This window comes from Acanthisitta chloris, unplaced genomic scaffold (assembly GCF_000695815.1).
Source record: "Acanthisitta chloris isolate BGI_N310 unplaced genomic scaffold, ASM69581v1 scaffold980, whole genome shotgun sequence".
Taxonomy (NCBI): domain Eukaryota; kingdom Metazoa; phylum Chordata; class Aves; order Passeriformes; family Acanthisittidae; genus Acanthisitta; species Acanthisitta chloris.
This window is the reverse complement of record NW_008650821.1, coordinates 13,143-39,603: the sequence shown is the minus strand read 5'-3', so window position 1 is coordinate 39,603 and position 26,461 is coordinate 13,143. Positions and strand designations below refer to the sequence as shown.

Sequence of the window (26,461 nt, the reverse complement as noted above, 5' to 3'; positions counted from 1 at the left end):
TTGCATACTGACATATTCATAAACTGGCTTGGGAAAACCATAGAAGTTTTTGTTATAATGAAAGTTCTTACATCTGCCTCAGAGTCAGGAGCTATGGCATTTCTCCAAAGTAGTTCACAGTTCCCACAGTTAATACAGTACTGCAAAATGGCACTAAAGTGCGTAAGGATCTGAACGGTCGTTGGGCTAAAAGGTGCTGTGCAAGCTTAAGCGACTGCTTTGCTGTAATATACAAGATCATTTTTCTTTGGGGAGGGGGTACTAGTTCTGGAATGCCACTGATTTTAGTTTTAATGGAGGATTGTCTACCATTCTCCTTTCTAGAAGATGTAAATGCTCCCTTTCTGACTCTTCTGTTGGTCAAGAATAGTAAAAGAGAAAATAGTACACTCCAAAAATGCATTTCAAGACAATTTACCAGAAATGGTATTAAAGAAAATAAGGAAGAATCCAAGGTACTCCAGATGAAAAGTGGACATGCTCTTTGTAACTAGCTATGGATCTTCTGCGCGAATGAACATGCTGTTCATTTATCAAAACATGAATCTTAAACTACCATAAATAAAATACATACAGTACAGAACAAGTAAAACTTCTTTTGTACAGTAGTTACTTTTACATTAAACTTACCATCTTGTCAGATATGTTGAAAATTAGAGGACTCTAAACATGATTATTTCAAAGTACCATTTTTAACAATCTTGCACAGGCCCGACAGTCAGAAACACGAAGCTTTGATTGAGATATCTTGGCAGGTTTCACACGTCGCTAGGTAGGCTACTCTGAAATATGGTGGGTGCATTTTTACGGTTTATTTCTATCAAAAAAAGGTTTGATAATTCAAATCTTTACATGAACTGGTTTTGTGCAATACCACTGCCAGTGTAGCTTGAGAAAACAAAACGTATCTGGAACATTGACTGTAGTCCAACTGTTGTCTACCTCTTAAAAAAGTAAGATTCTAGGAAAATCCAATGAGAGTGAATTTTAATACAGGAAGTCAGTCCTAGAATAATTTTAATATTAAACAGGTACTGTTTCTACCACTGGTGATTTGATGCACTCTTCGTGCAGTCTGCTCTTTTCTGGGAGGCTTAGTGAATTCTCAGCAGGGTGCTCTTGTACGCGACTGTCGCCATTCAAAGCTGAAACAAAGTCATCTTGAGAAGGACCTTTCAAGTATGAGTGAAATTCCACTTGAGGGTGACTTTGCCTATGCTCAGTGTATAAACTGTTACATGGAGCACTGCCATCCCCTTCAGAAGATGAGCAGCAAACAATCACTGAGGGGTTTGCAGAAGGGTAATGAGGGCTGCTAAAAGTTTCCTCTGATTGCCGTGTGTAGTCAACAAACTGTTCTGAAGTCATGTTGTAAGGCACCAGAGAAAGACTACCATTCTTGACAGCATCCCTTTCTGAGTAAGTCTCACCGATCTGGTTAGCAGTGCCAGCAACGTGGTTCTCTATTTGGTAATACAGAGTTGAAGAGTTAGTATAGTATGAGGCATTTTTAGAGTGGTTTTCATGCACAGCAGTTCCATCAGAGTAGCAAAGGACAGAAGGAAGAGGCACCATATCAGCATGGGAACCCATGCTTTCTACAAAATCATCTGCTTTTTCTTCCTCCTCATCTTCCTCCTCATCTTCCTCTTCCTCTTCATCATCATCTGATTCACTAGGGGCTAAACTCTGTGTGCTAGAATCTGTAACTCCACTACAAAAGCTACTCCCATCTTCCTCTTCCTCCTCTTCCCCTGGGCAGTCCAAGTCCTCGGCTGACTGAGAATGCATAACCGCAGCCGGAGGTTCGGTTTCAATCTCAAAATTCTCTGCAATTGAATATTCAACCGGATGGGGTCCTGGGCTCATAGAACTAGTGTGTGCACTTATCTCACTGTGGCAGCCATTGAGTGCTGGAACTTGCTGCTCTCTATTTTTCTCCAATTCAAGTTTCATTATTGTGTGCAAAAAGTGAGTCCGTACACGGATAGGGTTAAATTCGATTCTACCTGCTGTATTGCTACACCCTTCCTTAGTGCAACCGCATGGAAAAGACATACGATCCACCTTTTAAAAAAGAGAATACAGATTAACAACATGTAGCATAAGCCTGGTGATATGACAGAACCTAGAGAGCCTACAGAAATGCAATGGTGAAGTGGGATTCACCGTGAGAAATACCTGTAACACTACTCCAAGCTAACAATAAGTGAGAGTCAGCCCTGGAAATTAGCAGTACTGAGAGGAGCAGTAAGGGACCTATATGTGCACCACTGTTGCAGACTAGGAAAAATATGTTTCTGTTCCACAGGTGAAAGTATTACACAGTGGAACAAGTAGTTTTGCTGTTTATGGACCTGCTACAGTTTTGCTTCACGTTGTGCTCAAATCCAGGCAAAAGCATTACCAGGAAGCATCTTAAAATTTGATCATGGAAACTAGACACCTACTGAAACAAAATGAGTTATATATGGAAACCATCATGAAGTTGCCAATGGGAACACCTGACCACAGGAAATAGGAATAAAACATTTTAAAAGGTACTCCAGTCAACTGTAGATGCAATATTGGAAGTTCAACAGACTGTGCACAGAACTTCTACATGCTCAAATTTTTAAACATGTGACAAATCCACATGTTGGCCAGTTTAATTAGACAGCTTAAGGTCTACGACTTTCACCTACACTGTAATACCTAAACATCAAATATGATGCAGAAGAGAAACATACAGCACAACCTAGTACATCTTCCCCACATGTGGAGATGAAAACAGGAACAGCAAAGAGAATATATTATTTAAAATAGCAGAGAAAGTTTAGCTTGGATTTACGAGATGATGAAAAATGCATTCAGGAAGAAAACTCAGCTCAGCAGAACTAGTAAAAACATCTTTTGGGGAACATTTTGGGACAGGTACAGCTGACACTATGTAAATGTACAATATAAAATATCTCTTCAGTCTGCAGAGGAAACACTTACCTGCTGTATTAGCAGACACATTTTTTTATTGCCTACATGCAAATTTATCATGCATGGATTTTAAGTATCAGACCACAGACTGTCATTTATTGTTTCTCATTGAGTTTGAACTATATAATTCACATCTGGAGTACATGTTGTCTCTAAAATAAAATGTAATATTCCTTCTATACTCTGCAGGCCACTGATTCTTTCTGTTGTCTGCATTTGCCCATTCAGATAAAGGCCAAAGAGGAGTATCAGGAGCAGAATACTTGTGTAAGAACACAAAACCACCCTAAACCATTTATTGCCTAAACCAATCATAAACCAAATAAAGATACTTTAGGAGATCATTTGTATTGATTGCCCACTATATACTCTTCAATCAGGGCCTTAAAAGCTGGTTTGAGATCCACAAGTGTTACTGTCTAATACTTAATTTCCAATACTTACAACTTCCACAACAAAAAGTACACACATGTGCGTGCACACAACCCCCTCCCCCAGATAATTAAATAATGACAATAATGTTGGCACTCACCTGACATTTTATGCCTGCAAGGCTGCAAGTGCAAGTTTCCGGGTCACAGAACACACGGCAGTCACAGCCACAATCCTCTCGGGACAGGCGGATCGCTCGCAGCTCGTGCTTTTCTTCCACATCGATCTTCTTCACTCCAGAGGCTCTGAGCAATGCCCTTCGTTTTTTCGTTGGCAGAGGTTGTAGAAAGAAGTACTCATCTACTTCGGTGTTGTCTAGGTCAATATCATCATCAGAAATGTCATCCAGTGTCAGCGTATTAGCTTCTTCAGATTCCACCGTACCGTTCTTCGTCATCTGTTTTATGGAACAATTAACAAAGTCCTTACACTGTACTCACACACATATCTGCCATCGATGCGAATACGTGCGATGCATTATGAGTGTGGCAAGCTGTGTGTGAAGACGCTGCATGGCTGTCGGTGAGTTTCAGAGTACAACCACACACAGGGTGACAAGGCATTTCTTTCACATTCGGCATAGGAATTAAGGATACATTTTTAGTACTATGTTTGTAATTTGATTTTCTTCCTAAGTTTCTGGTTTCTTATCTTTCCTTTGTTTACCTTAATTTACCATTTGTCACTGGCTGCCAGATCTCATGCCTCTCTGAAATTCTAGTCCTTTCTATATTGTTTCACAAGGTAATTTTTGATACATTGATTCCTGTCTCTGGGCTCTTTGAAATGCTTAAATTTCCCTTTTGAGATAGTGATTATACTACTGACATGGGTCTGGATTATGATGCATAACAGATTTGTAAAATGGTGTATGATTCTTTGACTCCATGTTTATTTGCACTGTGTTCCACAGCACTGATGCATAACTCTTCGGAAGTTCCTTCTAGTCCTCTATGGTCCTGAAAAGAACCCATTTAGCTTTGTACTGTACTTCACTAACCACTCCAGATTATTCTTAGGCAGCTAATGAATTAATACATCTATAACAAAAGGAAATAAGCTGTTAACCTCTTGTGAAGGATCTTGAGAGAAGTTTTAAGAGGATTCATGCGCTTTTCTAGGAATATGAATTTTTGAACCTCCATAGAAAGAAGTATCCTGGAACTTACCCAGATACAGTCTGGCTCTCAAACCTGTAAAAAATTGTTTCAAAATTCAATGACCATGAGCATTAAGCATAAATATCCAGTGCCACATTGAAAGCACTGCACACTTATGTACCACATTGCTGTAACTCATCTCGTATAGAAAGGGGTGAATACATTCAAGGAGAAAAAACAGTTCAAAAATTACTGCTCTGAAATAAGGTAGAGCTCAGTGGTTATATCTGCCAGATAACACAACTACACAGGGTTTATAAAAGTTCTTCTACGGGGAAAATTGCTTGAGAACCAAAACAATATCAGACATTAAAACAAAGTTCAGAGAGACAGTGACATTCACTACAAAAAATGTATTTTCTCAACCCCAAGTTACTCAGATTGAGCATCATTCTACATACCAAATGTGAACCAACTGAAGTTACACGATTTATTCTGTCAAATAATTTATTATTGTTCTATGAAATATTTTTGCTTAAAATGGGAAAAAAATTCACTATGTTCACCCTGCTCTATGGAATGTTCTCAGCTGATGAGGTTGCTGCTTTACACTAGTCAAGCACCTATCTCATACTTCTGTGAGGAAAACATGGTGCAACCATGTGATATTTATATCCTGGTGAAGTCTCAGGTCCATTTGCATTAACAGTTTCATCATGGGCATCACCACGACCTCAGGAATATGGCCCTCAGTGAATGTCATTTGAATGTTTCTTACCTGTAGAAAAATAGACATTAAAATTCTTTCTTGGTTTTGCCTTATTTATTTGCAAAAAATTTCACCTTGGCCTGTTATCCCAAATAAATATCTAGGCACCAGTTTTAAACAAATTTATATTAACAGTTTGTCCTTTCCAAAGTATTTTGCACTGTAACTGTCATTTATGGAATTACTGAATAACTTTGCAGTCAGCTACTGACTACTTCTTCTTTTGGCAGTTGCAGTTTTGTGCTTGTAGCAACTGTGTAAGACAATCACAGGGAAAAAAATTCTACCTAATTATTCCTGACTTGTAAAGTCAGGTTAAAAGCAATACCATGCCCTTTGAAGGAGAAGAGTCTCAGGGTCATGACTGCTGTACACACACAGAGTTACATACAGTTCATGTGTACACATTACACTCACAAAGAAAACTTCTCCTGAGATCAGCAATCATCCCTTCTTAGCAATTCAGCACTGCATTGAGTTTGTGCAGAGATGTTCTGCCAATTCCACAGCCTCTTTGTAAGCATTATTGTTTCTCTTTTCAATGTATTCTCAATCTTTTCACCTAAGTGCAGCCTTTAGAGTTTAGTGCCTTCATTTTATTTCTTGTTTCAGTTTGCCATGTCTGTTATCCCTACAACATTTGAATCCCTTTATGTGCATAATAGTTCTACCTCTTCCTTCCTCTCAAATACAGGCATTTTCAAAATGTCCTCTCAAGCTTCCTTCAGATTGCTTTCTCTGTCTTCTGTGACACAGTTCACGTTACACTGTGGGGGAAGAGAGGGGAAATAGCTCCCTAGTCAGTTCTGCCTGGCCCTGGGACAACGAACGTATTTCAGGTACTAGTTCAGTAAGGTAGGAAAGGCAACATTAGAAGTCATCCTTTTTTCTCTACATTCTACTGAGAGGGGTAAATCCACACAGTGATTAAATGCATCTTGAATTAGCTGCCTAAAGCTACGGGGAGGGAACACTCCATCATACACACAACTCAACCTGAATATTCCAATCCAGAGTGACACCCTTCGCTTTCTTTAGACTTTTTATTTTATGTCAGCTAGGTAGAACTAAGCACAATGTATCTAAGGGGTTTTGCTTTCTTTCTTTTATATATATATAATAGGAGAATGGCCTGCCTAAGAAATCTGGCTTTGCTAGTTTTATACACACAAGGCTCAAACCACTCCTCATGCAGATCACTGTTATTTAAGTTTGAAACTTGAAGGGGAAGAATGCTAATCCTTGCTCCTGTAATTATTTCACTACACCTACAGAACCATAGCAATCCTGCATGTATTTCTCCTCCTCCTGCAAATCTCAACTGTTTTGCTACACAGCAGTAGAGCATTAAGGAATGGACTCCAGACACGTGCTGAGTACTCCATGCATGCAGCAGGCTGGAACATCAAATGCATGGGTATCCAGTGGGATCAGACAGCAGTTTGCCATTTCAAAGCACCTTAGCTCCTGACTACTTTTCTGGATGATTTCCTTGTTGTCTCATCTGGGTTTTTTTCCCCTCAGTTTTGCCACACAAGGAACAAATTAATTAATGAAATGACAGATTCTAACATTTCTCAAACAAGAAACTGGGTGACTACAGAAGGAGCAAGATTATCAAGAACCATCAACTACGTTTTCCAACACAAAACTTCAGGGGAACAGTAAGTTCTCTTGACTGTCATAGTACTGCTCATCTGAATTAAACTTGATACATAGATGGGTAAATTTCTCTTGTAAAGCTAAAAGTTGATGTTATAACCACAGAACAAGGGAAGAGCCAAAGAATATGTGAAGCCTTTGGGATGACATTCACTCAAACTCAGTAAAACATGAAAAATCTAGGATGGACACCTTTGCCTGTTCTGGGCGGAAATTATTCCTTACAATTTCCCACAAAGGAAACCAACTCTGTCCACAGATCTGGAAGCCTCAACATCACTACCCTCATGCTAATCATTTTAATAAACTTTAATTTGAGGAGACCTTATGAATAAGCAGTAAGAACTATTCCAGCTAATTTATTGTGCTTACTCGTTCTTCTGAAATGACCACCCTGTACTCTTCATTTGACAGGATGGCTTTTACATCCAGATTGCCACTGGAATTTTCACACTCTGCTGCTAACAAGTGTTTATGCCACTGTCAGCAGTGACTACACCAAAGTGCTGGTGCTAAATGGCTAAAGGGACTTGAAAATTATTTCACACTCTTTATCTGCTTTTAATTAGAGATGTTTCTTATTTGACCTTTCACTTTTAGCAAGTAAAATAATAAACAGTACCTAGTATCATAGAACCTCAATTTCAATATATTCCTATATTTCTGTCTTTTTAAAACAAATTCTGCAAGAGAGAACACTTCCTACCTACTGACTCCTGTTTTTTAGTACAATGCAAGAAATAAAAAAATCCCAGGGAAACTGAAATTAAAATCCAGACTGATAATGTTACTTTCTGTTTGCACAATGGTTTTCAAATAGAAAAACCCTTTTAGGCAAACTTTGCTCTACCCCATTTTCTCATTTTCCTCATTTTTCTGTGACGGATGGTGATTTTGATGCAAATCCTGATTAGCACATTTTCGTTAAAGACTCTAATTGCTGACATTGTCACTCTAGAATCCCACAGCATTTGGGTTTTATGATCATTCAGAAACCACACGAATGACCAAGCAGCTCTTCCATCTCTGTAATGGAAAATCAGCAAAGCCCTGTTGTCTTAGGCAAATAAACATGCTCAGTGCTTTACAGTGACTCTTCACTAATTCAACAAGCCCTGGATTTGCTTTGTATGTTTGAATTTTTTTAATTTTCTTTAATATCAAGTGCATAGTGAGGGATTCAACTAAACTGAGATTAATGGACTAGTTCAAAAAGGAAGTCTTCTGTTGCCTCTGTTTCTATACATACGCCAGTGTGAACAGAAATGTTTTACTCTAGTACAAGATTTAACGCTGGTAAGATGCAAATCAGGAATGCAATATGAAGAGATTTTGCAGGAACAGATCAATAAAGATTACCATCCACTCAAACAAGCAACTGGGAAGCTGGAAGAACATGTTGTATTTGGTACACAAGCAGAAAATAGTCTATATTCCCAAAAAAAGAGGGGGCTGAAATGAAATGTTACTGAAGAAAGGAGATCCATCCCAGCCAAAAGGAGGGTTACAAAGAGACAAAAACCCAAACTCTACTCCACACAGCGGCTAAAAGGCCACATCCAATCTTGAAAGATAAGTAGCATCTGTTAGTTTTCTTGATATATGTTCTAGCAAAGAAAAGAAAAAGTTAAATACTTGCATGCTTGACTATTCTTTACTAACTCCACTAGGGATTCCTTTCTTTGAGCTGATTCCTGGAAGTCGGCCGAGGGATCTACAGATAGTCATCAGTTACACTCACACAACTCATTGCAAACTTGAGGCTCTGAAGATCCTGTGATGTGAGATGTTTAGAGGTGTAACCTCTATCTAGTGCTCAATCAGTAACACTCTAGCCTCTGGTTTCCAGTCTGTCCAAATATCTGTCTTCAATTTGCCTGAAGGGTTTTATGTTTCTTTTCAACAGTTCAAATTTTATGAATTTAGAACCTATTTAACTATTTAGAATCTATTTAGATGTTCAAAAAACCCAAAAATGGCAAACAATTAGGAGACCAGGTGACCCTGCCTTGGCAGGGTGGTTGGACTAGGTGCTCTCCAGAGCTCCCTTCCAACCTCAATGATTCCAAGATTCTGTGGAAACTGTAGCCAAGATTTCTTCTGACTAGCTAACATGGCTGATACAGCTGATTAATTTGTCTGACACATTTCTTCTTTAACACATTATTTGGTAAAATATTAAAGACACACAGTCATCAAGAAAACATTTTAGCATTAACATTTTTGCCAAATTTGCTCAAGTTGGCCACGCAAACAGCTCGTTTGCTTTCTGTACTTAGGATGTTCCTATTCCCTTATCTCATAGGGCCTCTGCACGGGACTCAGAAGACTCATGCTCTTCCTGGCAGTTCCAGACTTCTGCTGGACACCCTGTCCAAGGCTAACTTCCACTCTCTGCTTTTGTTTTCCTCTCTGTAGAAAACAGGGAGTAAACAAGAACCTGCCTGTAAAGCACTTGGAGGTACACATCAATGACAGCTACGACAGCACTTGGTATTATCAAACAAACACACATATAATAAAATCACCTGTTTCAATTGAAAATGGAGTTCATAGAAAGGAAACGTTTTTTTTAACACACATTGGGTCCATACAGCTCTGACACTGCTCATTTAAATAAATAAGGCAGGTATCAGAGTCTTAAACATTTTTTACCTTTAACTTTAGAGAATTGAGCTTTTCCTCCCTTAGATGCTCTCTCAACATCTCTCGGTGAAGCCTCTCTTGTTCCATGGCAAACTCTCCGAGTGTGTATTGGCGCACACTGTTGTGGCGAGTCGACATTCCCAGTGTGCTTCCCCCTTGGCTGGGAACACTGGTGAAGCCTTGCCTTCTCGTGAAGTAATACACAGTAACACAGTTAAAATGGACATTTTTTGTTCTCTTCCGCTTCTCTCTCTTCAGGATTGAAGAAGCTACAACAGATGCAGATTACAGTGTGAATGATAACTTGCAGTCACACAGCAAATGTGTTAAGGTAAGGGAAACACTCAAGTGACAATACCTGAGTATGCAGACACCAAGTCTAAATGAGGAGACAACGTTAGAAATATTTACCATGTATGCAAAGCCAGAAGCCATTATAAACTGCTACAATCATGAGCACCTCTGTCTCATTTAGTACAGAAATTCTTGACCAGGACAGTTGTTCTTTCCCATCACATCCTTTTACCAAGGAAGCAACTAAATCCCAGCAAAAAGAACTTCTTTCAGTGTCACCTCACAGCCAGTGATGCTCTGACTTGCACCTCTCCCAAGCCCTGCAAACCAGCACTCCTGCAACCACAGAAGCCGGCAGTGAGAACTGTGGCCCCTGCCTCTCACAGCCTGCATACACTGCTCCATTCTGTCAGCAAGGCAGTATGGATCTGCAGCTACATCTCTGAAGGACTGGATCGCACTGACAGAAGAGATCACTGTCTCTCATAATCTAAAATGTGACAAATTAGTGTTAGAAAAACTATAAAAGCAGTATGTTTAGTGTTTCATACTGTCTCAGCAATTCATACCATCACCATCATCACCACAGAATGATAAAGGAATAATGCTGATTAGCAATTATTATTCATTTTTCTTTACCTTCACCCTTTTTATGCTGCCATCCACTGAATACACGTGCGTGTGTGTACAAATTATGTGTAGAATTTTGACAAAAAATGACATTAGCATTTTCTAATTCTTTTCTGATTCCCCTCACATTCATGCTCAGTTTTTCTTAAACACATATAGTCTCACATGAAACCAATTTGTGTAAAAACAAATGCCAAATTGTAACTGTTAAATACTATTCTTTTTGTTCTACAGATACTTAGTAACTCCTTCACATGATACTAATTTATTGTTTCTCACTGATAACCGTGGTGAGCCTTTAGAGAAAAATAAGACACATAACTAGAGGTAAGAGACACTCCTTGATTTTTAAGATGAGCAGTCCAATTTATTTGACTGCAAAATGGCAACAGGATGTTGAGAATGCAAATAGGTCATTGATTTGTCATTTACAGGCAAGAACTGCAGGTGTGTGCAAGTGTGAATGAGAGACCCCACAGCCAGAATTAAAGCAGTAAAATTACTGAAAGAGATCCTGACCACTCTTGAACGACTTGGAACCATTGTATAAAAGCACTAAGAGTAACATGATGTACACTGCTAATCTAAAATTGCACTGTCTCTAGAGATGAGAAGCACTTGGCCTTCAGCCTTGGTTTCATAACAGGTCTGGTTTACTGTCACAGTTACAACAGTTCAGTCTCTAATATTATTATGTAGTGAAAAGTTAATCACAAGTGGAAATCCCCAAACTTCTACACAAAGTAATTCAGTCCAGAAAACAGCATAATCTACCTAACTGTATGAAAAACAAGTATATTAGAAAATACATCCCTGTAACCAAAGTACAGTGTGTCCTACCAACATAGCCACAGAACTCTCTGGGTCTCAGTGAAGCACTAAAATAGTACTACATTTCCTAAACACTAATTTGGTTTAGACCAGACTCCTGGCAGAGCTGCTTACTGGCAGGAATACTAAGCACTGCAATAAAAGTACTTCTGTTTTTTTAAGCCTGTCGATCTCTTTATGGCAGAGATACTACTTTCATACTAACTGCTATACATATAGAAATGAACTGGAAGTTTAATTCACTCAGTAATATTAATAGTTAAATGAAACTAGGCAGAAGACTTTGAGATCTAATTACTTTCAGCTGGAAAAAAAAAGATAATGTCATCTATGACAAAAACTAGATTGCATGAATGAGCTTTTCCACTACGTGGATTTTTGCCAATGTGTGCACCATCAAAATTTACAACACGAATCTCATGCATTGTCACACGCCTATGCCTAAAGTTTGGTCAGCAGCCTCTCAGTAACACAGCAGTTGTCATGAGCTGTCTTAAAGAATCCATTAATGCACGTCTTCAACTTTTTTATTGCTCTTATCACTTTTAATAACTGAATTAACAATGCCATACCATCAAAGACGTGTGTTTTGGGTTAGTTTTTTTTTAATGTATGACTGATAGAAACTGTGTCAAAATAGAATTAAGCTGAACTTCAAGACAAATTTGGCATACTGTAACTGCACCACCACCAGCACGATGAGTCCAGCACTGGATTGAAGACATGTACTGAAGACAGCATGAGAACTGACAGGCATTTGCTGTAAATGTCATTAAAGTTCATGATTTTATTTATGAATGTTATAGTTCTGAGTTAGACAAGTTATATGACAACCTGTATAATTAAACATGCATGTAAACATTCAGAGCCCACACAGCACATGGGATTATTTTTTCTGGCACACATCGTCTCTTTCAAATTTGTTTCTGTCTCACCCAAGACCTTAATACAGGCTAGAGCTAAGGCTCTGTGAAGAACTCTGTGGTCATCTCTTGTACGTTACTGCCAGGAAGTAGTCAGAATATATTCATATTTATGAGAATGTTGTTTACAAGAACAGATCCACCAGGAACTTGACTTGGATGAGGGGACACAGTGCCTTCTCAGCAAGTTTGCTGATGATACAGAATGGGGCGGTGTTGTTGATACCTCAGAGGGCTGTGCTGCCCTTCAGAGGGACCTTGACAGGTTAGAGAGATGGGCAGAGAACAACCAATTGAAGTTCAACAAGGGCAAGTGCAGGGTCCTGCACCTGGGAAGGAATAATCCCGAGCAGCAGTACAGGCTGGGCACTGACCTGCTGGAGAGCAGTTCTGTGGAGAAGGACCTGGGGGTGGACACCAAGCTATCTATGAGTCAAGCTGCGTGTCCTTGAGGCTAAGAAAGACAATGGAATCCTGGGATGCATTAAGAAAAGTGTTGCCAGCAAGTCAAGGGAGGTGATCCAGCCTCTCTGAGCAGTTCTGTGGAGAAGGACCTGGGGGTGGACACCAAGCTATCTATGAGTCAAGCTGCGTGTCCTTGAGGCTAAGAAAGACAATGGAATCCTGGGATGCATTAAGAAAAGTGTTGCCAGCAAGTCAAGGGAGGTGATCCAGCCTCTCTGAGCCCTCATGAGGCCACATCTGGAGTGTCTAGTTCTTGTGTCTAGTTCTGGGCTCTTCAGTGCAAGAGGGACATGGAGCTCCTGGAGCAGGGCCTGCTCAGTCTGGAGAAGAGATGACGGAGAGGGGACCTCATTAATGTATACAAGTATATGAATGGTGGGTGCCAAGAGGATGGAGCCAGGTTCTTTTCAGTGGTGGAAACCAATAAAACAAGAGGCAGTGGGCACAAACTGATGGACAGCAAGTTCCACCTGAATACAAGGAAGAATTTCTTTACTGTGTGAGCCACTGTGCACTGGAACAGATTGCCCAGAGATGTCAGGTATTCTCCCTCATTGGAGATATTCATGAAGGAACTGGATGCAATCCTGAGCCATGTGCTCTAGGCAGGCCCTGCTTCAGCAGGGAGGTTGGACCAGATGACCCACTGTGGTCCCTTCCAACCTAACTGATTCTGTGAACTGCAAAAGATTACAGGTTTTTATTTGGCTACTCAAACATGAGAATAACCAAGGACAAGAAGCATAGTCAGCACGGCAAAGGCACAATGTTCTTGCTTTATTATACTTCCTAAAATCTCTGAGCAGAGGGCTGCCTTAATGCGACCTCAAAAATATTATTAGATATTGAATGGAAATGTTGAACGTTTTCCAACATCGGGAACAAAGTGCTCTATAACTAATTCAGTTCATTTGCTTCAAGCCAACAAGAGAACAAGCCAATCTGAGAACTCAGATTCTCAGACCATCTTATCAAGAGTCAGGGGCGTATGTTATTTTACATGTGCTGTACCTTAAAAAGTATGTTCAAATCTACTATAATTATTGCTAAGGCCATTGCTTAACTCAAGACAAAGCATATAAAATATATGTTCTGATATATCTATCAGAAACCATGAACATAGACCCACCAAAATTTACTGACATTAATCAATTAGGAAGTTCCTTTCAGAATGTGGGACACAGATTGTGCAAGGCCTGCGTGCCTCTTTGGAGTCAAAGGTTTTGCAGGGAAGCAAAAGCTTGTAACCTATAAATTTATCCAGAGCGTGTAAATGCCACAGTTTTCCAGAAGAAATCTAATAACAGCTTCCTTGCTTGGCCAGTCTCAAAAAAGTATTGCCATGCCATTTGCCTGTGTAACGTGGTATCAGTGGATGCCACTATCATCTCTTCTGCCCAAAAAGGGTGATACTGACTACAGGCAGAGGCTGCTAGGTTAAGAGGCATTTTTTTGGCAGCTACTGGACATACAGGAACTAGAAGGTTGGTTTTGAAAATGAATGCCACTACCTTGGGTCTAGCAGTTCATGATGACTGAGGATGCCAGAGGGAACAGGAATAGTCATCATCACTTAAAACTGTCCCATGGATCACACATGATATTTAACACACTGATATACTACAAGTCTGATATATTCCATGGAAGGAACAAAATATTCCATTTTCATGTATTTAATAATTTAATTTTATCTTTAGTTCCATGTTCAAGACTATATGGAATTTTAGTATTTTTGACAGACGTAAGTACTGTAATGCATAAAATACATCAATAATCAGAGAGAAGGCTGATACTGTTAAGAACATAACTACTGGTGCAAAACTACCCCCAGAAAAGGTCACTACATCCGAACCAGGTCTTCAGACATATATCACGTATCTTCAAACAGGAATGTCAGAAGTCCCCATCTGAAATAATATCAACTGCTGCAATTCTGATTTTTGGCATATGATATTTGAGTTGCTCCATTTCTAGGTTGAGCAGAGCAGAGCTCAAGTTAATAACCTACTTGCACCTGGTCTCCTCATGGACTCAAGTCAGGTCCTGAGGCTCATCAGCTCCTCACCATGCATAAGCAGCTGCTGCAGATTCAGGGCTGTATCTGGCCACAGCACAGCCCCATCCATGCAGCACTCAAACTGAGCTAACAGCCACAGCACAGGTCATCTGCACCAGAGACCATCTATGGCAAAAATAGCGACTGTATGCAAACAAAATTCCTGAAGGTGAGGAGCCAAAGTAATTAAAGGAAACATTTCAATAGCAAACCATTGTTTAACCCAAGTGTGGTTAATCCAACCTGGAAACACAACCTGCTCTTTCTGCTTACCCTTTTGCTCCCTTTGTTCATGGTGTGCCTGCACAGACACACAGGAGGATGCATTTACACATTTTTTTCTCAGTTATTACTCTCTCTCCCTTGTAACAATTCTCTTTATCCATAACAGTTATAATTTACTTCATGACTGCATATATTTCCGTCATTTCTCTTTATGCACAATCCCTGGTTTACACTCTTCTCTGGCTATTGGACATACAAGGAACATAAGAACACCTGTATGGTGAGCCAGGGACCTGTAGAATGGTGTAATGCCTGAAGGCTACATAGCAAGTTTTTGTATTACAACAAGATCCTTTTTCAGTCATTGACTGTAATACAGACTAGAGCAAACTGTCCAGCAGTCTATCAAGAAACTGAGGTTTCAGTGGTTTATTCATAAGGCTGTACACTGACACGAAACAAGCTTTGTCTAAATCAAGACAACCTTTTTCTACACATCCCCACCACCCACCCTGCCACCAAATTACACAGCTTAAGACTTGACTCTAAGGCTGTGCTACCCAGCCTGCAGTTTACTAGGCCCCACTAATTCATTTTTCAAAGATACTCTAAAAATAAAACTTGAAAGTCAAAATTGAAGATTATATCAATGTAAAAAAATATAGCTAACTTGAAAATAACAACTGCCTTAAAAGAGAAAACCATTCTGTAAAATAGCTTCCTTGGCTAAGTTCCTTCTCACTTAGGAACACTGCCGCGTTGCATGAATCTCTGTGACAATGATGATTAATGGGAGAAGGGCAAATATTACAAATAGCAGCTTGGTAATAAAACTTCCCTGTCAAATTCATCCTGGCTAAAGTATGTTGTACAAAGCATTGATCTGTGCTGGAATTTTTTCACCAAACAAACACAGCAAGGGAGGAAGTACTTTCTGGGTTTGATTAAAGACTCCTCCATGAAGAAGGTTAAGAAAAATGAGAGCTATTAGTGCCACGTGAAGTTAGAGAATACAGAAAGGCCTTTGTTCATCAACAGTTAATAAAAGACAATGAAGTAATTTATACAGCAGGAAAGTTTAAACACACAACTAGAAGAATGTATTCCTCCAGTAACAGACAAGGGTGAAGACATAGCAATACACTCATTTGTAACAAATCAGTGTCAATATTTTGCAATACATTTAATATAACTAGAACACTAGTTACTGTCTCAGTGCTGTAGTTATGTGGAAGAAACCAGATAGTTGTTATCACCTTATTCCTACCAACAGTCTCGTAATACAAAGATTTTCTGCACTTACCCTCTGCATTGCAAACAAAAATTTTCATTGTATGCATTACTGGGAGACTGAAGAATTTTATGACTAATTCATTTTCCACAGCATATTCCAAGCTATGGATCAGCAGCACTCTACTGAAATCATGTGCCCTTCTTTTCTCTCCCTACCCCACACCAGGATATATTCAAAGCATGGAGTGTAGAGCTAGAAGCAGAAATTCCTACTGACCGCTGCACATGGGGCCAAACTGTTTATGTGCTAACAGCCCACCGACAGCAGCCAATCAGGCTGGGAAGCTTCCAGCCCAGAGGGGCCTACTGGGAAGATACTGGTGGGCACCACCTGCACCAACGCACCCAGCCACTACCTCCTCCCATCACTGGGATAAAGTTCTGTGGCTGTTTCTGATGCCCCTCCCTTCTCCACCTCAAGCTGTACTTTCTTCTCTCATCCCTGAGAATAACCATTATTTATTTGTGAATTTGTGAAAAATTAGAAGGCACAAACCTCCAGCTCATTCAACATTTGAACAGTTCAGGTTTTATCATACTTAGCCATCAGGTATTTCTTATATCTTGGTAACAGATGTTATCATTAGCCCATCCAACTCCCAAATCCCACAAAAAGCAATTTTTCAAAGGGGAAAATCAATATTTACACTGCAGTCCAATGTATGCTTAAGAGAATCATCCAAGTTTCATTTGTAAATGAATACATTATAACTGATTAAATAGGTAAGCAACAGAAATAATGTGCTGGTAGACTGAAATAAAGATTTCCTGAATTGCTCTCACATGCAGGAAGGCACTGTACAACTGCACTGTTCATTTGCCTTTGAACATCCTCATTTTCCAATCTGGGCAGTGGAGCTACAGCACTGTGAAACCTGTGAAAGACAGAGCATTTCCTTCCACGTGTTTAGTGGCCAAAACAGAATGCAAACCCCTACCGAAGAGAAGCACCTGCTGCGTCTGTATTCATCCATAAAATGCAAAACCTGCCTCCTAATTTTACAAAATCCTAACAGGAATGACATTTTAAGTCCATCATGTTTTTCAAACATTCTTTACCGTGAACACTGGTAGTTCTTTGATTGCGAAACTTAAATGATCTCAGTTCTGGCTCAACTCCAAGACATAAGCACTTTCTTCTGCTGTCTCAGCTATTCTCCTGATGTCAAAGACACATTAAAATAAATGTGAACCATATGGCTCCCCAGCAGATTACTCACTCTCTTGCATCAATGAGGGCAAAGCAATTCGTTGTCACCAGCACAGAAATGTCTTAGGCACATGAAAATTTCAAAAGCCTGGAAAAAAACATGCATGAAGCAGCCCTTTGGATTAAAGCTCTGCCTTAGACTGGGGGAAATGCTGCACTCTACTACCTGTTTATCTGCTTTTTACATACTCTTATTGTCATATAAACCACTATGGCAAGAAGGATTAGCACCATTCTCCACCTGCTCCATGACTTTTCCATGCAGTGTTTCAAGTCTAACACTACAGAACAGCAAAGCCTAATCCATCACGATAATTCCCAACCTTCAAAAGAAAACAAAAGCTGAGAAAACGTCATATCCAGAAATTGTTTCTATCTCTTTCTTCTACCTCTCCTTCTATCCCAATGCATCCCAAAAGATATTTTTCTAAAAGTCTCTGTACACTAAATTTACAAATTTTCAACCCTGAACAATGAAATACCTTTTTTATATGCTGGAAATCTACATTAAGAGGAAATGCCGTGACATACAAACATAACCTCCCACAGAACTATGTGGGCTTGAGGGCAGGGAGGTATTTTCTAGAATAAATTTGAATCGGGAAGTCTTAAAGGAAACTCCATACTCAGAAAGGTGTAAACAGGGCAGTGGAAATTTGACAGGAGGGGGACAATGCTGTGTAACTGCAAGACCTACCCTAGTAACACTTCATCGCTCCATCCTTCTGGTACCTTCCTCTAGGGTAAAACCAAAGCCAAATTCACCCCACAGGAGGGGCTTGATGGGAATGCTTGCCTAATGCTAGATTTATTTAAGTCACATTTGAAGAGGTTTTTGAAAAACACTACCTCTCAGACAAGTCTGACATGAATAGGAGAGGGTTTTCATTTGTACTTTAAACATTTTACCTCACTGTCAAGAATCTGGTCTAAAATCTCAAAAAAATGTTAAATTCTTGGGATGCATGCTAAAAAGCCAGAACCTTACAGCTAAAACTTCAGTGAAAGCTTTAAGTTTACTTGCTCAGCATCCTCTGTCTCCAGAATGCTTTTCTGTGACATTCATCACACTAGTCCAGCTACTGCATTCTGCAAACACGATCAGCCTGCTGGGAGGAGTGGAGATGGTTAACTGCTCTCTGCCTCTCCATTTACTCTAAATGCCACCTGCTGTTTCATAGATGATTATTCCTGACCTTGGCCCCAGCACTGAACAGCTTGAGGAGGAAAGTGGCTACCACGGATCCTTGCAGGAACACCCATGCATAACAATTGCATTTGCTGAGCTCTCCTGTGACACTACAGGCAATCCTTTGTCCCATCTTATGGGTGACTTCTGTGAATAGCCATTTGATACAAATACAACTACCCATTCAGCTGTCCATGGCTCTGCATTTGCAAACATATTTTGTTTATCTGTCATGAATATCTTAAACAAGAAATGTTGTTTGATGTTATCTAAGCCAACAAAATCATGTAAGTCACAAACTGCCCCTCTGGTCATATAGTGTATGAATGCACTAATTTATAGCAGAGAGCTTTTAAAACACATGGAAATAGAATTAGTTGCACAAATCATTCTAAAACCCAGTGGGATCCTGCCTCATAACTCCTCTGTACAATTGTTAAAAACTCCCTCTAAAGTAATCCTTATTCCAGATGAAAGGTAGCAGGCAAGATCCTGTCAGAGCATACCCTGCCCTGTCATTCAGTGTGAGTTTCAATGAAGACCTCGCACTACATTTCACTGAATTTCTTTGCATTTGTTTTTTACTACTCTGATGCACTGACTAATTTTAAAATAAAACACAAGAATCTCTCAACCTGTTAGCATTTCACATCATGAGTCAACAAACAGCAATAAGAACATATTCCTCACTAACAAGGAAATTCCGAGTCCGGGTGCTGGCAATACAAATACTTGCAAGATGCCATGAAAAAAGTATGCCTGCATTTAGTTACACCTAAGCCTTTTCTCACAATAAGTCATTACCCAGTATTACCCAGCAATTAAATATGCAGCTTAAGTTCAAAGCTCAGATTAAGCCTTCACACAAAGATAATTTAACCTTCCTAAGGATTTCATCCCTTCTTCCAAGTTCTGCATGGCACATAGATGAGGTAATCTCAGTAGGTTAGCAACACTCTAACATTCAAACAGTAATTTTAAGGGCATGTTGAAGGAAGTGCAGCAGGGAAGTATTTGTATTTCCAAATTCCTCATTATCAAAAGACAGCAAGAGCACTTAAAGACCAAAGGGTTTTCTCAGAACCCTTACTGACCTGTCACATTCCTAAAGAACCTAAGGCATCCAGCACCCTAAAGATGGTACCCTAGTTAGTGGAATGACAGGATCTATGATTCTGGCTACAGGATAATCTTGCTAATGACAGTGATAATGTTAATAGCAATCCAGAGATAACTGAAGGAGACTATCAACTACACTGTGCTATGGCACTACCTCCTGTTGGTGATGATCACCTTATTAAACAAGCTGGTGCTGGTTTAAAGTGCCTCTGCAGGTGAGGAAGAGAACTCTAAATGTTTCAGATACACTAGCCGAAGCTGAAATGGCATAGGAAAGCAAGAGCTCCTCAAAGTCTGTTTCTTAAGAAATTGGATTAATACGGTATAGGCAGTTTTTACCAGCACCAAAGTGCAAAAGACAAGACTTGATGAGATCTTCCCAGGTCTTTCAATTGCATGCAATTCTGTAACTTAAATTTGGGTCTTTTTATTTGTCTGAAAACAAGACCAAGCATTTAGAGGCAGGTACCTAAACAGGTTAGGAAGAGTCACAGAATCAGAAAAGTTAAAAAAGACAGCCAAGATCATCAAGTCCAACCTTTGACCAAATACCACCATGCCATTTAAACCATATTGTAAAGTGCCATGTCTCTTAATTTTTTGAACACTTCATAGAATTGTAGAATCATAGAATTTCAGGGGCCGGAATGGACCTTACAGATCATCTAGTCCCAACCCCCTGCCATGGGCAAGGACATCTCCCCACTACATGAGGTTGCACAAGGCCTCATCCAGCCTGGCACTGAACACTGCTAGGCTCGGGGCAGCCACCATTTCCCTGGCAACCTGTTCCAATGTCTCACCACCCTCACAGGAAAAAACTTATTCCTAATATCTAGCCTAAATTTCCCCTCCTTCAATCTGAACCCATTACCCCTTGTCCTATCACTGCAGATCCTAACAAAGAGTCCCTCTCCAGCTCCCCTGGAGCAACTTCAGATACTGACAGGCTACTATGAGGTCTCCATGCAACCTTCTCTTCTCCAGGCTGAACAGCCCCAACTTCCCCAGCCTGTCTTCATAGGGGAGATGCTCCAGTCCTCTTATCAACTTTGTGGCCCTCCTCTGTGGACTTGCTCCAAGAGTTCCATGTCCTTCTTATGTTGAGGGCACCAGAACTATGTGCAGTACTCTAGGTGGGGTCTCACATGACCAGAGTAGAGGGGGAAAATCACCTCCTTTGACCTGCTGGCCACACTCTTTTTGATGTAGCCCAGAATTTGACTGGATTTCTGGGCTGCAAGTGCACACTGCCGGTTCATGGTGAGCTTCTCATCCACCATCACTGCCAAGTCTTTCTCATTGTTCCTGGTCTCAATTACTTCCCCACCCAATCTGTAGCTGAGCCTGGGATTGCCACGGCCCAGATATAGGACCTTGCATTTCATTTTGTTGAATTTCATGAGGTTTGTGTTGGCCCACCTCTCAAGGTCCCTCTGGATGGCATCTTTTCCCTCCTGCGTGTCAGCCGCCCCACACAGCTTGGTGTTGTCAGTGAACTTACTGAGGGTGCACTCAATCCCACTGTCCATGTCACCAACAAAGATGATGAACAGTATCAGCCCCAGCACTGACCCCTGAGGGACACCACTCATCACTGGCCCCTGCATGTACAATGAACCACTGACCCACCTTACCACCCGGATCTATCCATCGCCGCTCACCACCACATGGTGCATCCATCAAATCCATGTCTCTCCAATTTAGAGACAAGGATGGCATGCAGGACAGTGTCAAATGCCTTGCATAAGTCCAGGTAGATGGTATTAGTTACTCTGCTCCAATCCACAAATTCTGTGGCCCCATCATAGAAGGCCAGCAAATTCGTCAGGCATGACTTGCCCCGGTAAAGCCATGTTGGTAATTACCAATCACCTCTTTGCTTTTCATATGCCTAAGCATAGCTTCCAGGAGAGTTTGTTCCATGACCTCACCCAGCACAGAGGTGAGACTGACTGGACAATAGTTTCCTGGTTCTTCCGTTTCCTACACCACTTCCCTGGAGAATCTGTTCAATGCTTGACCACTCTTTCAGTGAAGAAATCTTTCCTAATATCCAACCTGAACCTCCACTAGTGCAACCTGAGGCCGTTACCCCTTGCCTGGGAGAAGAGACCGATCCCCACCTTGCCACAACCTTTCAGCTAACTGTAGACAGCAAAAAGGTCTCTTCTGAGCCTCCTTTTCTCCAGACTGAACAACCCTAGTTGGACTTATGTTCCAGACCCTTCACCCTTCACCAGCTTCACTGCCCTGCTCTGAAAGGTCATACATCACGCACGCCTGAGCTGGATTGTGGAACCCAGTATCTGTCAGCATACACAACCACAGGAATGGGTCAGAGTGTTGTACTGACATCCTAAACAGCAATTCCAGGTTCATCAGCTTGCTGTGGAGCTGATGAAATACAGCAGTGGGGTGCCCTAACTGAACAGGGAAATTTAAAGGAGCTGAAATGGCACTGTGAGTATTCCTGCCCTGTATTCCTCAGGAAAAAAGGAACAAATGCTCTTGATCCTGACTAATACTGTAAATGCGTGCTTGGACTGAAGATGAACATCACTCTTTCTGATAAGAAGGCAAGGCTGTGAAATGGGACAGGCATGTGGACTAGTTTGGCATCCATTAAGGTAAATCTACCGTGTGACTAATGACCTGCTGAATCAAACTGAAATGACCTAAATAGACTGAAAAAAGTAAGTAAAAAAGACGGTAGGGATTAGATCTGTCAGTGGTAATGAAGACACTCCATCACCATTTGCTAAGAGATTTAAAAGTGTGCTCATGTATGTAACACACACACCTGGCCAAGAAAATTCTTTTGTTGTTGTTAGGAACCTGGTAACAGTTGTCTACTCTTTATGTACTGTAACTTCATTTACTGGCTCAGAAAAAGAGTTTGTAACTTAGGCTAGGGAATTATTCTTGTGTTGTTGCTGCCTTTGTTTAAATGGGTATTTTGTTATAGAAACTCTGTACTTATCCTTGTGTAGTAGTCACAAGAAATAGCACTCAGACATGTACTTTCTGCCATCACAGTACAGGGTTAACTGCTGAGAACAAAGCTGTCTTCTGGTAGTTCTGCCCCACCTGAATGATCCACAGCAGCTGTGTGCCTCATTTAGCTGGCAGGTTAAACTGACCTTAAGGCTAATGGAGCAGAATAGCCGAAAGGCTCTTGTTTATCTGACCCGACACATATTGTTTCAAGGGTTGTGTAAATATTGAGATGCATCAGCTATTCTAGATAGATTTATATGCAAACTGCCTGCTTGCTGGAGCAATGAAGGGGCTGTAGTTACAAGTGATTTAAAATTCTATCTTAGGTCAATTAGAAGGGAAAAGTAAGGCTTAGAGGATCACATTAGGATTTTTTTTTAAATTCTCATTTTAAGAATTAACATACAGATCTCAGTGTTGACTACAGGTCATCCATAACTCCCATTTCCAATCAGTAAAATAAAGTTTATACTGAACTTCATATTTACCTATATGAAAACAGACCAAAAGCAAGACAGTACACAGGATGTGACAGTGTCTCATAAAAGCAAAAGGAAAATGGTATAACATGTCCTGAAATGGCTTAGAAAGATAACTTCCCTCAAGGAGGTACTCAGGCATGTAACAGAGGTAAGAAATCTGGCCAACCTTTTGTCAGCACTGGCTCTTTTCAGTCGGCTAACTGAAAAAGTCTCATAGAAAGTATGGAATCAAATAGTCAACATAAAAAACTCTTATCTTTTATTCTGGGAGATAAATGTGTTTAAAGCATAAACAATGTTCATGTTCACTTTTAACAATTTTGTTAGTGTACAACACATCTGCATGTAGTTTTCAGGTGAGCATCACTTAGCTCTGTGACATACCTGTTTGTGTGAGACATAACACTGACAACTTCCACATATGCAGCTTTGATAAGACTTCCTAGAATTCAAAATACGCTTTTTCAAATAAAGCTGATAAAAAAATCTAGAAGGTAAAAAAAAAAATCTAAGTACATACAAAGAATGACACATGGCATGGCACATCAACATGCCAACCAACCGATACAAACCAAAATGAAAACAAATCCTGTGCAAATAAAAATTTCACCAATAGTCCAATTAAAATATTATTTCCAGAATCAAACCACAAAAAGACTCGAGAAAATGTGACAAGACCAAAGCAAACTAAAAATCCAATCTCAACAAAAGTCATTTATTCTACATAAAGTTGAAAATATCTTTCAGCATTTGTCAAGTATCTTTACTCCTTTTATTTAAAACATAAACATGACTAATTTTTATTGCAAATACATTTTAGCTTCTCCTACACATCATTACTAAGATTTACCTTTTGAGTGCAGAGTTGCTCTGATACAAAACACAGATGTGCCTAAGGCTACCATAGTGATTTTTCTGATGCTGCTCAATTAGATGAGGTTGATTGTGTAAACATGTAAGTAACTGATATGCTTTAATATTAAGAGAGAAGAAAATGTGGAAAATCTCACTTGCAGCATTTTAATAATGAATTAACAAAATCTCACTTTCTTATTGGGTGCAACATGAAACATCCTTGATAAAAATCAACAAAACAATGTACACTGGAAGAGAGTCTGAATGCAAAATGCATGTAATTAGATGGGGAACAAACAATTTTTTCCTTTTACACTTCAACTGACCACTAAAAACTTATGACCTTTATCAAGCTCTTGCAAACATGCTGCATTACAGGAAGAGCAAAGCAGAATGTCAGACACTGAAAGATGCCATGTTCTAGTCTCCAGAAGTCATTGAAACTAGTCTCCCAAAGTCTTTTCCTTGGGGACCTTGAGATTTGCGTATTCCAATGCAGTGCCAAGTATTTTCTTCCACAACCAACCTTATATAATACTGGGGTTATTCTGTATTTGATTTCCTGGCATTTAGGCTGGTGCATACATATTAAATACTTTTTAAGAAGTAGTATCAATGTGCATGCAAACCATTTACTCTACTTCTGTATCACCAACTTATACATACATATGTACTTTCAAAAAACTGTTATATGTCCAATTTCTATATGGGGGGTGAATGCACACAGATAAACATTTATTACTCTGGCCATAAATATCTCATTTATATAGATCATTAGTCATAACACTGAAATACCATAGTTTCCCTTACGGTTTTTACTCAAAGCCTAAATTATTTATTGTGCCAACTACAATTAAAGCTTATTGTTACACACATATATTACAAATTCCAAGTTTCTCCCCTGAATTATTCACTTTCTTTGTATCATCTGTGTACTCACAATAAATTTGTTGTCTTCTGTGTGGGTGGGAATGACTGATATAACAGGACTGTTTTCAGTCTATGATGAATAATCAACTAACTCCTTCAACAGATGCAGTATCACCATGCAGACAATACAGCCACCGAAATATTTCTTAATATTACCAAAGAGGTTTAGTGGGTCACTTACTCCTCTGTGACATTTAAATAAAATACTAGTACTGCATCTTAAAAATAATATAGCACATCAAGAGTTTTCCATGTAAACCCATTTGAAAAGTTGTGCCTGTGCCCTCCTACGCACAGAAGTGCTCCATGCTAGAGCATTTGGACCCTCATGTTCAAACCCCAGCCCAAACTGCACAGCACCGTTGGGTAGACGAATCAGTTGTAAGAACACTCATATCATGTGCTACAAACATGATTTGTAGGCACAATTTAAACCAGAGAGTTACAAGGACCATGTTGTGTACGGGCAGTGATGAGGAACCTCACCTCCCTGGCTCACAGACTTAAGAAAACAGCTTGACAGCCACTAAGTCCAGTGGGGAGCTCTATATGTAACAGCTGAAGGAGGCAAATCCCTGTTTTTTAAAACATGCAGTTCACTATTCAAACAATATAACCACCTAAACCAAATATCTTAAATTGCAAACATAACTGTAAATTCATTTTCCCCACAAATAAACGTTGCTTTGCTAACTTCAGACCAAATTCTTATCTGTACACAAAAGCACTGCCTAGTACAGAGATACCCTCTGCTACATGAAGAATGGAAACGACTGAAATAATGTGTCCCACACACAGCATTCCTCAATTCCAGATAAAAGAAAGTTTAATATTTTCTTTGGAGAAGAACTCTCACCAATAAACCATTACAGATAGCTGAGAGCTGCACTATGCTCATACAAGGAAAATGAACTTTGCTAAAGCACCTTCCCTACAGTAACTGTTTGAAATACCTTAAGCACAACTCCCAACTTTAAATCAAACAGCTACAATATTCAAATAGTTAGGGGATTCCAAGTGACTTCAAATTTTCATAATGACAAATAGTTTTATACAGTTAACAAGAAGTCAAAAGGATACAAGCTTACTAAGTCATTTTGAGCAAGTCACCAACTGAACACCAGAGAGTCCATTTTATCATTTGTTCAATTAAAAATCATCATGTTTATCTAAATATAACATCTCTCTTGAGAAACAGGAATATTCTTTAGATACACAGCTTCAGTACTTACGGGTAAAATGATTAGAAGTGGATGGATTGACACTATCACCACTGTCAGCACTTTCACTGCTAGAAATGTCATCATCAGATTCTCGCACAGAGGAACAAGGTGAGGAGCCATCAACTTCTTCAAACTTCCTCTTTAAAATTCCACTCAT

The 26,461-nt window shown here is 39.8% G+C and overlaps 1 protein-coding gene across 1 annotated transcript; it reads right to left on the bottom strand.

Annotated features, from left to right (window-relative positions):
• Positions 1–1,023: 1,023 nt before the first annotated feature.
• Positions 1,024–26,461, bottom strand: CSRNP2 (cysteine-serine-rich nuclear protein 2). Its single transcript, XM_009070168.1, has 4 exons — positions 26,314–26,461; positions 9,589–9,848; positions 3,503–3,799; positions 1,024–2,067 (listed from the first exon to the last, which is right to left on the bottom strand). The coding sequence occupies exons 1-4, from the start codon at positions 26,459–26,461 to the stop codon at positions 1,024–1,026; spliced, it is 1,749 nt and encodes a 582-aa protein (XP_009068416.1).

Bases quoted from the DNA above. Each gene is read 5' to 3' on its own strand.
- CSRNP2 (XM_009070168.1), bottom strand. From the start codon at position 26,461: ATGAGTGGAATTTTAAAGAGGAAGTTTGAAGAAGTTGATGGCTCCTCA. The intron at 9,849-26,313 runs GTAAGTACTGAA...CATCTGTTGTAG, and splicing joins CACTTCTAATCATTTTACCC to CTTCTTCAATCCTGAAGAGA. The intron at 3,800-9,588 runs GTAAAAAATGTT...TCCATAAAACAG, and splicing joins TCAATTCTCTAAAGTTAAAG to ATGACGAAGAACGGTACGGT.